The following is a 15,831-nucleotide window of genomic DNA, read 5'->3' on the forward strand; positions in this document are numbered from 1 at the left end:
AAAAACCTGCGCCGCCGTGACTCTTCTGTGACAAGTGTGTTACTTGGGATACAACTGAGTGACAGCGCCGAGAGACGTCAACGACAACTGAATTCGTTTCCGCGAAAATATCGACACGGTGCAAGAAATTTGTTTTAAGGTACGCCTCCGCCGCTGGCCGAATCCCGCAGACGACATTCACCATGGACACGGTTAGAGGCCAATGAATTTAGGGGAGACTGAGGAGACTTGATCCCTGGGGAGACTTGTTCCCCCCATATTTGCTCGGAATCAAAAACATTTTTCTTCTAGCATAATTTTTCCAAAACTACTCCTGGACAAACGACTATGTATTGGCTACAAGTGATTTTGATTGTACATTGCATTATTTTTTAACGGCTGATGGTTTGTTTACAGTCCTTCAGAAATCTTTTAGGCAATACCGAAAAATCTCAATAACTTTGTGAAAATTGAACCAAATCGTGTCAAAATTTCACAGCACATAGTTTAAATAAAATACTTTCAAAATCCAAAATTCAATATCCAAATAAGGCTGTTGTTAACATATTTTAGTTATTTAGCTTAGTATACACAACAGTGAAGTGGGGAGACTTGATCCCTCGAGGATTACACACACATTATACATGTGAAAAATGAAATTCTGTTCGGAAGACTCTATTTACTTGGAATTCTAGTCTATTCAACGATAAAATGTGTACGATAATTATAATTTTAGTACAAACCAAGAAAAGGGGGATCAAGTCTCCCCATTTTGAAAATACGGCATATCCTTAAAAATTTAAGGAAATCTTACAATTTCAAACACTCCATATTCATCGAAAATACAAGAAAACTCGAAAAGAAAATAATAAGAATAGGAAGGCTCTGGAATTATTTTCCCTTCAAATAAACCATGTGCTCAAAGGGGGATCAAGTGTCACCCATTTTTGAAAAATACATCGTAAGACATGCCTTCATAAAAACACAGTTTTGAAAACTTTAACAATAATTTAAAGGCCTTCTGTTGTGTATTAACTTGCAATATGTAGATGTTTACCTGCCATTTTGTACGCAAATTGAATCTTGTTTTGTGTTTTTTCTTAAATTTTCAGGAAAATTAAGAAAAAGGGATCAAGTCTCCCCAGTCTCCTCTAAAGCTAATTTTGGAACTTCTGTTTATTCCTTTCCTGCTAAATTTCAATGTATTGAATACCTTATTTTCATAGCCACACTCGTCCACATTTTTATAAATGATCATCTGAATGGCCGTATCAGCCACTGCTGTAACGCTACGTCATAATCTCATATCAACATTGTTTGAGAATGCTAAAATAAAAATAAAAATCCCCTGACATAATTGGTACTGAGGCTGCACGTGAAAGTCGAAATACGCGTATGTACACAGTAAATAATTTTGTAATTTCCAGGCGCGTAATTTCTGGGGCTGTATCCATTTCCGAACGTAATCTCACTCGGATACATCGTTTTCCAACAATTATCACACTCACCATGTGCACCGTAGTTGGCACCGGGAAGTCCAATCAGAGGTTGAACTAAAAAAAGACATGAAAACTTCCACTGCCGTCCACGCCCATCTTCTCCGTTACGTGGATAGGAAAGGATATGATAATATGACACCTACTTTACTTAAGGCTCAAATGAGAATCGCATATTTTCCAGAACTGAACAAGCACTTTTCTCTAAAATGACAATACAGCGATCAAAATCCTCGTGTCCGATTGTTATAATTGACTAAATAAACAATCGGACGTTCTTATTTTCTTCACTTTGTGGATCGTTTTGGGAAAAAGTGCTTTTTTATCTCTGGATCATTTGCCTTTCTCAATTGAGCCTTAAGAGGTCAGCGTCTCACCGTCGCCCCCATAAGTGTCAAGAGGTTGGATAATTGGAATGAGTTGATTGGGGATTCACGATAAGCGAGTGGTGCGGCAAGATTTATCAGAGATTAGTAAGTATATTTGAGTAGCTCATGTAGATGTGTTGGTGTAAGTGAGGGGCCCAGAATCAAAGGGGTGTAAGTGACCATTTTGTCGATTTTGAGCTGAGCATATCATAAAATTCTTCAGATTTCATGCTTTCAGGAACTTATTTAAGATTGTTTCTGCGAAGATTAGAAAAATTACAATAAATCAGAGAAATTTTGGTTGATTTTGAAACTCCATACATTTTGTATGGGATGAAAAATTAGTCAAAAACTTTAAACCTCATTTACTCGAAAGTGGTGTTTTGTCACTTACACCCCTTTGCTTCTAACCCCCTCAAGTGTAAGTGTTTTAGTATATTTAAACAACAACGTTGAGAGTGACGTAGCTTACAGATTTTGTCACTCCATGGGCCTTTTTGCTTCAGACATGGGGCTCAGACATTTACACTATGTCCTGGCTAACAGGCCTAGACCTAAGCGCCATTGATCGTTCTCTGAAACGATAATAAATACGTTATGTGGATGGGAAGGGATAATAGGGAATGGGAGATATCTATTTATCGAGAGGCCATCGACTCACCGACGCCCTCGTAAGGGGGCGTCCATAAATGACGAAACCCCTCGTAGCATTTTGTCACAAATTTTGATAATCCCCCCCTATAAATGACGTAGCTTGTTAAACAACCCCCCCCCCTCCCTCAAACAACAAAATGTTCATGTCAAAAAGCAAGTAACAAAAAAACTCGAAACTTAGTTCTGATTTAAATTTAAACTTGTGTGAACATTATGAAAAAAAAACAATAGCTAGAAAACATTGCCGACTGTGAAGCAGATCTGGTGTGATGGTGAAAGCACGTGACTATCACGCCGAGGACCTGGGAACGAATCACACTCCGGACAAACTCGCAAAATGTGAGTTCTTCCTTCGGAAGGGAAATAAAGCGTGGGTTCTGAGATGAAGAAGGGCTAAACATCTAAGGGGTAATACAGACAGAAATAAAAACATTTCCGACGGCCAGGTTCAGATTGCCAACATCAATACCATAGGTGCAACCAGAGAAGAATATCACCAAAGCTAATGACTCAATAAAACCACCCATCGTTCTGCTTAATGCCGAAGAACAGTATGTAGATGCACCCAATACAATGCAATACCATATTAACCCAGCAGCTCTTCCGAAGATATTAGTTTGCTCTTCAATAAATCTGTTAAGAATATCAATTTGGTTTCATTTGAATAAAATTCACCACGACATTTGAAGGACCCTGAAGGAGTTTCTTCTAAAATTCTTTCAGCAGTTCATTCTGGAATTCCTCAAGGAGTTTCTTTTAGGATTCCCATTTTTGAGAATTCCTCCCTTTTTAATTCCTCCAGCACTTCCTTCTGGGATTTCTCCAAGAATTGCCATTGGGATTCCATTTGAGATTTCCTCCTTTTTGTATTCCTTCAGGGGTTCCTTCAGAGATCCCTCCAAGAACTTTTTCCGGAGTTCCTTCTTCGATTCTACTAAAAGTTCATTCTGGGATTTTTTCCGGGAGTTTTTTTCTAAGGTTTTTTAAAAGTTTATCCATGGTTTCCTTCGGGAGTTCTTTCAAGGTTTTCATCTCTTCTGTTTCACCAGCAGATTCTTCCGACATCTTTTCAGGGATTTCAAACGGTTTTTTTTAAATGCCATCAGAAATTCTTTCTGGGTTGCCTGAATATGTCTCTTTCGGGATTCCTCCAGGAGTTCCTTCTTGGTTTCCTTCAGGAATTCACTCAGATATTCATTCCGAGATCTCTGTAGGAAACCCCTCCAGCATTCTTTCAACTCCCCTCCAGGAGTTGCTTCTGGGATTCCTCCAGGAGTTCTTTTTCGGATTCCTTCAGGAACTCCTTCCTGGATTCTTCTGGGAGTTTCTTCTAGGATTCCTCGAGGACTTCCTTTTATGATTTATACAGGATATTTTTTTCCCAGGACTTCTTCATGAAGTTTTTCCGGCATCCCTCCATTCACTCCTTCCTCCATTCCTTCAGGATTTTCTTTCTAAGGTTTCACCAGGAGTTCTATCTGGATATCTTCCGGGATTCCCCAAAAGTTATTTTCGGGAGTCCTTCAGAAATTTCTTCCGGGATTCCTTCAATAATTTCGACCGTGATTTCTTTAGAAATTTAACCACGAGTTTGTTCTGAGACTCTACAAATAGTTCCTTCTGAAATTCTTCCATGAGTTTATTCAAGATTTCTTCAAAAGTTTCATCTAGAATTGCTCCAGGAACTCCTCGCGGGCTTTCTTTTGAAATTTCTGTATGATTTCCTTCCATGATTCCTCCAGGATTTTCTTCTGAAATTCTTGTGGAAGTTCCTTGAGGGATTCCTTTTGAGATGCCTCCAAATCCTTTTGGGATGATTTCAGAAGCTTTTTCTGGGATTTCCAGTAGGTATTCCTGTGAAAATGTTATTCTTCTCCTGTTGGGGAAACCTATAAATAACACCACGAGAAATTCCTAAGCTGCTAAAGGAGCTCCTAAGAAATTTATGGAGGAATTCTTCAATGAAGTTTTGTAGAAACTATATAAGGCACTCCCGGAATAATGTCATAATGAGCATGAGCATGAGCATGAGCATAGATGACCGTACAATTCGTAGTTGCTACTCCGTGATTGACCAGAACAATCGAAATTGCACAAGGAACCAACAAACGGAGCTTGGGAGTAACTACCGCTCTCAATGTGCACAGTTCGAGAATTCCAGACTTTATTAGTCAATAACGGCGCCGGCCACGTCCTTACGGTCATCGAGGAAGGAAAGGAATGTTAGTGTGACGTACGTTGCTACTAGAGACCGAGATCACCTCATTTTCTCCACGACTGTCACGAGAAGGAGTTTTTGTTAGTGGGGAGGGGGAGAGTCACATGATTTGGATTCACTTTGGTAGGTGATGTCATTCATGCAACCTTTACTTGAGTCAAAACATTTATTCACTTTGACTAAAATATTACAGATGTCGACACCGAAGATGACGAACCATTCAAATTTTTGTGTAAATGCAAAAAATGAAAGAAACATATTTATTATCAACTGAATGTGCATTGGAAACTAGCGCCGACACATGATGTGACGAACTTTTCAATATTTGTTAGATAAACACACAAAAACCAGAGCAGAATTTTATACATTAAGCAATAATTATTATGATAAAATGGAACGAGCTCACCAATAAACATCCTTCGAAGTGTCCAGTGCGTATATGCTGCAGAATCTTCCACTAACTGGCCTCTTCTCCGAAATCACACTGAACCGCTACAACTATACAAGGGTACGACGACGTGCACATTCAAATTGACGACGACGACGACGCGACCGGTCCGAATGAAAAAAGCGGCCTCTTCACTTTGCCTCCAAAATCACACTAAACCGCTCCGTACGAAGATGATCACAGTCAAATCGACGACGACGACGACGCGGCCGGCCCGAATGAAAAGAAGCGGCTTTTTCACTTTGCCTCCAAATATAAGGCACTCCTGGAATAATGTCATAATGTCAAAAACTTTTTCCTTTGTAGCCTTAGCAGCGTCCAGTGCCCTATAGGGTAAACAGGTATAATATGCCCCCCTAAGCAGAAATGGCAATATATCCAAAATTGGCGCCCTATTCCATCTATTGTCCACTGCAAATCGTTGTTTCTAAAGTCAGTGAAGTGTTGCTTGAGAACTTTACCTCTGGAGGGGCGGCTATGGAAGCTTTGAAACGTTTTCCGAAAACGTTCCAAAATTTACCTTATCAAAACAAACGGGGCAATAAGCCCCATCAAAAGAAAAACGTCCAGCCCCGTGATAAAACTGTACCAGGGGATAATTCTACCACATGCTTATTCTAGGAGAGTCTTTTAACAAGTGTTTAACTGCATAAAAGTTGCAAAATAACATAAGCGAACAGAACTGGCTTCGTTTACAATGATGCCAGCTTGCAAGAGGTAAAATATTACGCCAAAAGCCTCGATTTCAGACTTTTTGATATTTTTATTGCCTTTCTATACCAATAAACTAACGGATCAGCTTGATGGCAATTAATCATCAATATTTAAGATTTCCAATCGATCCCGCATGCAAAAAGCGCTTGAATCGCTAGAAAATGAAGGGGGGCGTTTTGCCCCGGTGGGGCGTATTATACCCTTTTTCCCTAGCAAGCTGTAAACTATTGAAATTGAAATTGATTTTCATACACATTATTCTTTCATTATTCATTATTCTTTACGCAGGACTTCAAAACCTTTATCTCAGATACAGTTGTTGCGTCCAATAGCTGCACGTCTTATGAAATGAAGCCAGCATTTATGTCCATTATTTGTTATTTACATTAATGTGATGAAAAAAGGGATGCTAACATAAGGCTGAATTTCAGAAGGCTGAATGCCCAAAAGGCTGAACACAAAAGGCTGAAAGTAACATAAGGCTGAATTTCAAAAGGCTGAATTTCAAAAGGCTGAATGCACAAAAGGCGAATTTGCGAAAATTCAGGAAAGGAGTTATATAACTTCTTCTTTTTTATGGCGTAACGTCCCATCTGAGGCATTTCTACAGTTATTAATTGAGAGCCTTCTCTGCCAATGACCACTTTGCATTTGTATACATATCGTGTGACAGGCAAGAAGATACTTTATGCCCGCGGTAGTCAAGGAATTTTCCATTACAAAAAGTTCCTGGTCCGAGCGAGAATCGAACCGGTCACTCTCAGCATGACTACCCGTTTGCTACCACATCGGCTACATATATGAGCCCTAGTCATAGACTGTGCATAGTGAAGAGGCCAATGATGCATACCAACGAACATAAAACATGACTGATGATAAAAATTGGAGATTTTTCCTTCTTTTAACATGAGCTATTCTTTCGAGTCATGCTGTTGAGATTGGTTGCTATGACAGCTGACAACAATGTTTTCAGAGATTCTCCCTTCTTTTAAACATATGCTATTCTTTGGAGAAATACTATCATAAGTCCTGTTCAACGACGCCGGTTGAACTTGCTCGAAGTTGCTGCATCTCGCTTTTACCCATTTGTCATCAAATGGATAAGAGCGGGATGCAGCAACTTCGAGCAAGTTGAACCTATGTCGTTGAACAGGACTATAGTTACGTAGGCGATCACTAATGTATAGCATGGGATTGTTAGCGCGGACAAACAGTCCTAACGCTTCCCGTTGCAAAACATAGTAACGGAAGCATGTTCGCCTAATGACAAAAAAATAGTTTAGCCAACCATTAACCAATGAGCGGTAGTGTGCGTCAAATGTCAAGCTCAAGCAAACCAATACAAGTGCCAGGGCTGGTCGGCCAACTAGCAAATTTTCAAAAAGACCGTTATATCAGTGTACGATATGAATAATAAGAGTTATGTCTGTTTGTCCGTGATGTTAGTGTTGGGTTGGTCTTCAGCATGACTGCTTTTCGTTTGAGAACTAGTCGAATTATTATTTCAGCCTCATGTTTTTTCAGCCTTTTGATATTTTCAGCCTTTCGTTATTCAGCCTTTTGTAATTCAGCCTTTTGTTATTTCAGCCTTTTGTGTTTCAGCCTTTTGTACGTAACCCTGAAAAAAAAAATCGATCATGCCATATGTATATTTTTTTTTATTTACTGGATAATGGTACTTAAAGCAAGTAAAAATTTTATTAAGCTTAGTAGAAAGCTACGTAGCATATCATGAACCCCTACCCCCCTATCGTCACACTTCGTCACAAAATCACAAACACCCCCCTCCCCCCAAAAACCTACGTCATTTATGGACGACCCTAAATAGAAAGGAGATAGGATCTTGGCACGAGAATGGTCTGGAATGCAGTATGGTTAAGTTATGCGACTAGGTTATTTTGAAATTATATAGAGTATTGGTTCCCTTATTAAGCATGTGGCGCTCAATTTCATCCCACGAAAAGCAAAGGATTGAATCGCTGCTTGATTTAAGAGCCCTGGAGAATAGCAGTGAGTCGCATCGTCAAATCCTCATGGATGAGTGTGCCGATTACATATGAGTGAAGAATTCGAATAATCCCGTTTTTATTTTGCAGCCTAGTGTAATCCATAATCGCAAGCGTATACGATTGGGATTCCCATTGGGAATACCGGCTGAGAATCTTGAATACCGATATTGCAGATTAGTACATTTTGGACCGCCATCGAGAAAGCATTTTTTGTTCCCACCTTGAAACGTTATATTAGATCACATTTGTTCAGGAAAAAACATCAATGATATAGTTTTGGTTAAAAATGGCAGTCAAAGTATTTGTGTGTTTGATACTTTCATTAATGTGGTATCAATTGAGTCAATCTATTAGTATCCCGGTGTCACCATGCAGTGACCTGTTCTCATACCGAGTTCACCCTGATGATAAGACGACTGTTGGTTTTATACAGCTAACTGGTTTAAATCCTGATGAGAATGTTCGTCTCAAGGTACAGATCTCAATAAGAGCTTGGTTGATGAAAGTAAGTAGAGTGTAGTTTAGTTGACTAGAATGAAGTGATTTAGCTATGCTCTTTTCAGGACCAAAAATTTTACCTCCATCTGTACAAACCACTCGACGCTACGTACAGTGACATCGTCAATCACGGAACTGCAACATATTGGATAAAATCCCCAGTGCAACACCCTCTCCCTTTGCTGGTATCAATAAACCTAAACGGAAAACAAATATGTTCCGGGCCTCCTGCACAAAAATCAGCATCAACTGCAACGATGTCTCATACTTTTATTTGTCCAAAGTCGTATAGTACGGGGCATGAAGTATGTACTGCATGGCGAAGCATTCGAACTAAATTTGAAAATGCTCCTATAACATTCCAAATGTTTTTTACTAAAAAGGGTTGGAGTACGGAGTAACTTTAACTAACTTTACGAAACACTGTGTGTAACAAAATCCATAAACAGGAAGAAATTGATGTAGAAGTTCGGTGTTACCATAGCAATTCATACATGAGCATTGCAGAAAAGTAAAAATTCAGGACATTTTTCACAAATCGTACCCAACGGTAGGTGCTACAAGAAGTCCTTAACGAAATGCAGCAGCTCAAGTGATAATCTCAGTGATATTTACATCTGTCACATACGATATTTCGTAAACTTGGGCATTGTTTTGAACTTAAAAGTAGCATTTCTAAATTGACATCCTATGCTTCTCCATTCATAAAATCGGAGATTAACTCATAAGTAACTGTTTCTAGGCTACCAAGGCGTATCTTCGTCCACCGGTTGCAATTCAAGAGTGAGTATTGAACAAACAAAAAAGGTAAATCACATCATACATATCAAACATATTAGTAAATTCCACACGCGTAATTTCTGGCTATGTATCCATTTCTAGACGAATCTTTGAAAAGGGCCTATCTGCTTTGCGTAAGCAAACATGTTTTTGTCTCTGTAGGGCCTATCTGCATCCACCCACGCAAATCATACACCCTTATCAGAAAGAGTGTTTTTCAACCTATCTGTTAAGGGTGCTGATGTGCGTGGGTGAATGCAGATGGGCCCTGCAGAGACAGAAACATGTTTGTTTACAAAAAGCAGATAGGCCCTTTTCAAATGTTCGTCCAGATTTGGATGTAACTGCACACTTTCACATCATCACGGATTTGAACCAAATTTTGAGAAAATAGGGTAGAAATCTACTTGGTCGTACGTGCTTATTCCCGTCATATTAGATGGAAAATAGCCGATAGTTATAGATGTCCAAACTAACCTTTGCCAATGGCTCATCAGATGGAAGTAAAAAGATGTAGACTATCATAAAACACCCCCCTCCTCCCTATAGCACTGGAAATCCAATAATTACGCAAAATTTCACGTTTCAATTTCACTGCACTTACGAGCAGCAGTTTAAGGGATGGTTCTTCATCGCCGTTCAATTTTCAATTCGCCAGATTTACTTGTTGAACTAACCTTCAATTCACACCCCACATAAGCTCTGTGGCACTCCAAAGTTGGTGTTCATTGCTGTAGAATGCAGCAAAAGCTGTTCAATGAATCAAATCAATCGCTTTTTCTCTTCAGTTAAATGTTGGTTTACAGTTGTCTTCGGCTCGGAGGATGCAAGCATGTGTATTAGACTGGGTCAACAAAGTCGATTTTTTGGAACAAAGCTTTTTCGATTCCTTTTAGCGTCCAAAACAACTGTGCAAAATTTGGAAGCGATTGGTTTCTTCCCCGTATTCCGCATTGCGATTGAAATTTGTATGGAATTTAGTATGGGAAAACGTACTTTTTTGCATTTTTCTCATAAATTGAAATTTTTCGTCTAAAACAATCTAACTAATGACGTTGAAGTATAGCCTAGGACACTTGTGAAAAAAAGTTATAACGTACAGATTGCCCGGTGGTGCTTAACGTTTAACATGTAAAGGAATAACATCAATAATAAAATCTCCATTTTTGGCCCAAGTTACCAGGCAAATAACTTTTTTCACAAGCGTCGGATCACTTCGCGGTCTTCGGCAAAGTTTTTCGGCATATCCTAGGCTAAACTTTAACGTCATTAGTTATATGGTATTAGACAAAAGAATACATCTTATGAGTAAAATGCAAAAAAGTACGTTTTCCCATACCAACTTTCATACAAATTTCAATCGCAATGCGGAATACGGGGACGCAACCAATCGCTCCCAAATGTTGCACAGTTGATTTGGGCGCTAATATAGATTGAAAAGGCTTGGTTCCGGGTTGATACGATCAAATTTAAAGTTTCTCCATACAACGTTGACCCACTCTAATGTGTATGTGTGGATTTACTGCATACGGATCATCGAAACACAGAGCAAGGTTTCTCCGTAGCACTGTGATGGCATGTTATGTAAGATCTGGATTAGGGTGGCCCACTCTTATGTGAAAAACAAACATTTCGAAAAATGCCAAGTCTTACCTCCTAAATCAGTTGTTTTGGACTCCCAGAAGCTACGTTCAAAATTTGAGCAAAATCGGTTGAGTTAGGCTAGGGTTAGGGGGCGCTCAAAACGCTTGAAGTTTGTATGGGAAAACTTGGCCAAATGTATGCAGAAATTATAAGTTTTCGAATATTGCCGCTAGGTGGCGCTGTAAGCGTTCAATAAATAAACCCTTTTGTATTATTGTAGGTGACTTTATGCCAAAGAACTTTGTCGAAGACCGCGAAGTGATCCGACGGCTGTGAAAAAAGTTATACCCTAGGGAAAATGAGATTTCATTATTGATATTATTCCTTTACATGTATTGGAAAAACAACAATAGAGTTCTTGTACCGACTTTTCGAACCCTCTAAGCAGAATACCCTCTTTGAATGAGTGTAATCAGTTTCGTACCTTTTAATTCCGCCCTATGTTGCTTATCCTTTGACAGATACGCGTATTTTGACTACCACTTGTAATCTTCCTCAGTGTCAGTTATCCACTGCCCCACTGGGAGTCCAAAACAACTGATTTAGGAGGTAAGGCTTGGCATGTTTCGAAATTTATGTTTTTCATATAAGTGTGGGCCACCTTAATCTGGATGGTAAAAATATTAAATGCAGTTACCGTAAAACGGGGTAACATTGATCGGCTTGGCCGACCGCATGAAATGTTCAAACAAGCATTTTACATTGAATCAGTTTCTGCTATCGGATGGTATATCGTAATCTGCTATTATTTAGCTATTAAATGACATGTAAATCTTGAAAATTGAATTTCATAAACATTAATATAAATCGATTTATCTATAACTGTGTTTTGTAGCGCAATGAGATACATTGTCAAACATTCATGCCTGGCATGAATGCTAAATACAATATGAGGTTCGAAATCATTGTATTACTTCAATATGATATCCTAGAGTTGGATTTAATGAACGAAACTTTCATGAAAATTCTCTTTTTCAATCAAATTTACGATTTATTGAAAGTAGGCTATCAATTAAGCCATTGCCTACCTTTAGGCGTTATTCGCGGTTTGGAGGATTTTAATCCTAAAATAACTCAAAAAGTACATAACTTGTAAGAATTTGGACAACATATTCGAAATCATCGACCCCGAATTTAGTAAGTAAGGGTATTTTCAACACAAACGAACATAGGTTAACTTAGGTAATCAATGTTACCCCGAATCAACAAAATTAAAAATTAGATTAAAAAGCCTATTTAAACATGTTTAAAAGTTTTACAATACTTTTTCGAGTAGCTTAACACATAATCAGAGGGCCAGTACTTATTTTAAAAGCATAAAACATGTAACATTTGCTTTAACAAGAGAATTATTCAAGAGAAATAGAAAATTTTGATCAATGTTACCCCGGATTACGGTACCTCCTTATCAATTTAAAAGTTTCTGCTCAATCGTATTTTGAGCGTATGATTTAATTTGGATTGCGAAGAATTTGACCGACTTTACGAATACACACCTATGGCTGAAACATTTTTTTATTATCCTATATACCATAAAGGTGTCACGTAGAAGATGTGCCGAGAATTAAATTCAGGTTGTGCCCGAATAAGACGTGGACTTAACGGAAACAGAATTCAAGGACAATTATTCAACCTCATTAGTTTAAGAAAATTGTAGTTCATTAATATTTTTTACGTGATATGCAAGCTAAGCTATAAATCAATAATTCGTACAAAATTGGTCATGAGATGTGAGGCGAGGTGCTAGAACAAAATCATCATGGTCGCTACTTACATAGTTTATCATAATGAACAATCGACGAGAATATATAAACAATGACCCCTTTCCTCTATTCCAGCAATTGTGGCACCAACAATCAGGTAACTGACCTTTCTATCAACGGCAAGCCCTCACGAGTGGGTCAATTCCCATGGGCTGTTCCACTATTCGAACGCAATTGGTTATCAGTGCTCGAATATTTCTGTACTGGGACAATCGTTACGGATCGTCATATTTTAACTGCGGCTCACTGCGTCAAAAACATGGACCCCGACGATATCCTAGCCATTCCCGGAATACACAACATCTCAGATTTATCTACGGAAGATGGCGCTATTCATGCAAATGTACAGCATGTCATATGCCACGAAGACTACGAGCGTGACAGTGAGCACCTCGTTGATCAAGATGCGGATATTGCTATCTTGCGTTTGAAAAGGCATCTGCATTTCACGATTTTGATTAAACCTATCTGTTTGAGGCAAGATCTAGACCAGCTAAGCACAATGAATAACAACAACGGTTTAGTGTCAGGCTGGGGCCACACCGAAAATGGACCTGCAAAAATCCCCTTCTACTATACCAGTACCATTGTCAGTAAAGAGCAGTGCGGCGCTGACTTGGGCTTTAGTATACCAAAAAGGGCCAGGATATTCTGTGGCGATGGTTCGGGTTCTGTCGCTTGCAAAGGAGACTCCGGTAGCGCGATGGCTATGAAGTATAAGAATCGCTTTTATCTACGAGGTGTGGTATCGAAAGCGATCCTGGATGAAACAACTGGGAAGTGTGACGCGGATAATTATGCCATATATATAGATGTACCGAAGTTTATGCACTGGATACTTGGGCATATTAATGATGATGATTATGATGATGGTGATGATGATTTTGATTCTAAAAATGATGATGATAACGATAATAATGATGATGATAATTTCGATGATGATGGTGGTGATGATGATGATGATGATGATGATGATGATGATGTTTTCGGCTATGATGATGATGATGATTTTGATTTTAAAGATGTTGATGATAAAGATGATGATAGCGAGGAAGATCATTTTTCTTCTATTTTCTCAGTGTTTACTTCTGTTGGTATTGGTTTACTCATTAACAAGTATGTCATCATTATAGGCATAATAGTCAATGGTGTTACTAGATTTTTTTCCTAATTGTAATACATGCATTTTGATCCGCGGGTGCATAGTTCCCAGTTGTATATTAGTATGAAAATACAATGCCATCTGTTCTAATTGAATAAATTCTACATACATAGTTTAAAGGCATGATCTGTATAGGTAATTTTGTGAACATCCATAGGATGATTTAAGACTTTCAAATAAAGTACTTGTCTGCTTCCAAAATAAGTTTGGAGTTGGCTTTGACCATGATCAGCGTATATGGCAGAACTTGTGAAGATATTTTTGTTAGAACATCTAAATACTAAAATGTCATAGTTCCAGTATCTAATCACATAACATAAGTGGAACTCCATAGTCAGAGCGGAGGAAAAAGTTGTATCATTTTTCCAGCACGCGAAACTGTTAAATCATTTATAAAAGGTGTTGAACTGTCATTTATTTTGGTAAACAAAAAACATCTGATTCAACTAGTGCGACCGATTCTCATGATTCACATGAAATTTTGTACACATGTAGGCACCAAGGATGTTTTCGATCACCTGGCATTCATTTTACTTATTTGCTCATAATTCAGTTCAGAAGCCTTATATTGAAATGTTGAGTTCGACAAAGTTGTATATTAGTGTTATACCTACAGTTATCACCAAGAACGCCATATTCCAACTCTAATATTTACATCGTAAAATTGTTAGTGCCACCTACTCATACTAAACGATCGGATTTTTCAATCGTTTAGTATGAGTAGGTGGTACTAGCGCTCTAGCGCCGTATATATAAGAGTTAAAATATGGCGTCCTTGGTGATAATTGTAGGAAAAAGATTAATCTACAAATTTGCCGAAAACCTTATTTCAATATTAGGTTTCTGAACTGAGTTATGGACAAATGAGTCATACAATTGCCAGGTGATCGAAAACTTCCCTGGTAGACACCATTAATACTATCCGTGTACAAAAAATCAAGTCAATTCGTTCAAAATTGACTGAGTTATTGCAAAAACGCGACCCGTGCAAAAAAAAAGAATCGGGTGTATTCCAGTTTTGGCAAAGAATACAGGAATGAAGATTGGCAACTGAGATATGTGCAAAACTAGTTCATTTTGTCACTAGCTCATATAAATCTTCGAAATAACTCATCCACGTTTCACATATCGATCTCCCTTTATATTTAAGGCTGGGCTGCAAAACGGTGAGTCGATAAGGAGAGCGTCCAACATAGCTCTGGTCCTCACAAGTTCCTACCTCATGCTTCCACGGGTCAAGCGATGACAAAGACCGCCAGCTAAAAGTTGTGTGCTTAGCTGGTAGTGCAGCCTGGGCACTGTTGTCCTTCTGACTTCAGCTAGATTGAGGAGGTACGATCCGAGTGTCTGTTCACCAAAGAGGTGCGGCTCAAACAGCGTCTGTTCTGGCATCCAGCGGCTGAGTAAGAAACGCTGCATCACGCCCAGCTAGATCCAAGGTGGTAGCCCCATCAGCGTGGTCGTCCCAGTGTTGGTTGGGACGTTAAACAGAACTGGCACGATGGCCCTCCGGCGAGACAGGAGTGTTGGCGTAGGCCCAATAAGCCACCCGTAAAAATTCCCATTGCGAATAACATAGGAGAAAATACGACTCGATACAATCGGCAAAGACCCACGCGACGAAATAAGGACTACGATTGGAAACTTGGAACATGGAATTGCAAGTCACTAGGTTTCGCAGGATGTGACAGGATAATCTACGACGAACTACATCCCCGCAACTTCGACATCGTGGCGTTGCAGGAACTTTGTTGGACTGGACTGAAAGTGTGGAAAAGCGGGCATCGAGCGGCTACCTTCTACCAAAGCTGTGGCACCACCAATGAAGTGGGAACAGGATTTATAGTGTTGGGCAAGATGCGACAACGTGTGGTCGGGCGGCAGCCGATCAACGCAAGGATGTGCATGTTGAGAGTTAAGGGCCGTTTCTTCAACTACAGCATCATCAACGTCCACTGCCCACACGAAGGGAGACCCGATGACGAGAAAGAAGCGTTTTACGCGCAGTTAGAGCAAACATACGATGGTTGCTCGCCGCGTGACGTGAAAATCGTTGTCGGCGACATGAACGCGCAGGTAGGAAGGGAGGAAATGTACA

General features: G+C 39.2%; 1 protein-coding gene across 1 annotated transcript; it reads left to right on the forward strand.

The window, feature by feature from the left end:
- Positions 1–8,081: 8,081 nt before the first annotated feature.
- LOC134289867 (phenoloxidase-activating factor 1-like) lies at positions 8,082–13,845 on the forward strand. The gene is made up of 4 exons (XM_062856533.1): positions 8,082–8,391; positions 8,450–8,689; positions 9,127–9,167; positions 12,647–13,845. Exons 1-4 carry the CDS (start codon positions 8,173–8,175, stop codon positions 13,740–13,742), a joined length of 1,596 nt encoding a protein of 531 aa, XP_062712517.1. The 5' UTR covers positions 8,082–8,172; the 3' UTR covers positions 13,743–13,845.
- The last annotated feature ends 1,986 nt before the right edge of the window (positions 13,846–15,831 follow it).

Source organism: Aedes albopictus, chromosome 3 (assembly GCF_035046485.1).
Source record: "Aedes albopictus strain Foshan chromosome 3, AalbF5, whole genome shotgun sequence".
Taxonomy (NCBI): Eukaryota; Metazoa; Arthropoda; class Insecta; order Diptera; family Culicidae; genus Aedes; species Aedes albopictus.

Bases quoted from the DNA above. Each gene is read 5' to 3' on its own strand.
- LOC134289867 (XM_062856533.1), top strand. From the start codon at position 8,173: ATGGCAGTCAAAGTATTTGTGTGTTTGATACTTTCATTAATGTGGTAT. The intron at 8,392-8,449 runs GTAAGTAGAGTG...TGCTCTTTTCAG, and splicing joins TAAGAGCTTGGTTGATGAAA to GACCAAAAATTTTACCTCCA. The intron at 8,690-9,126 runs GTATGTACTGCA...AACTGTTTCTAG, and splicing joins CGTATAGTACGGGGCATGAA to GCTACCAAGGCGTATCTTCG.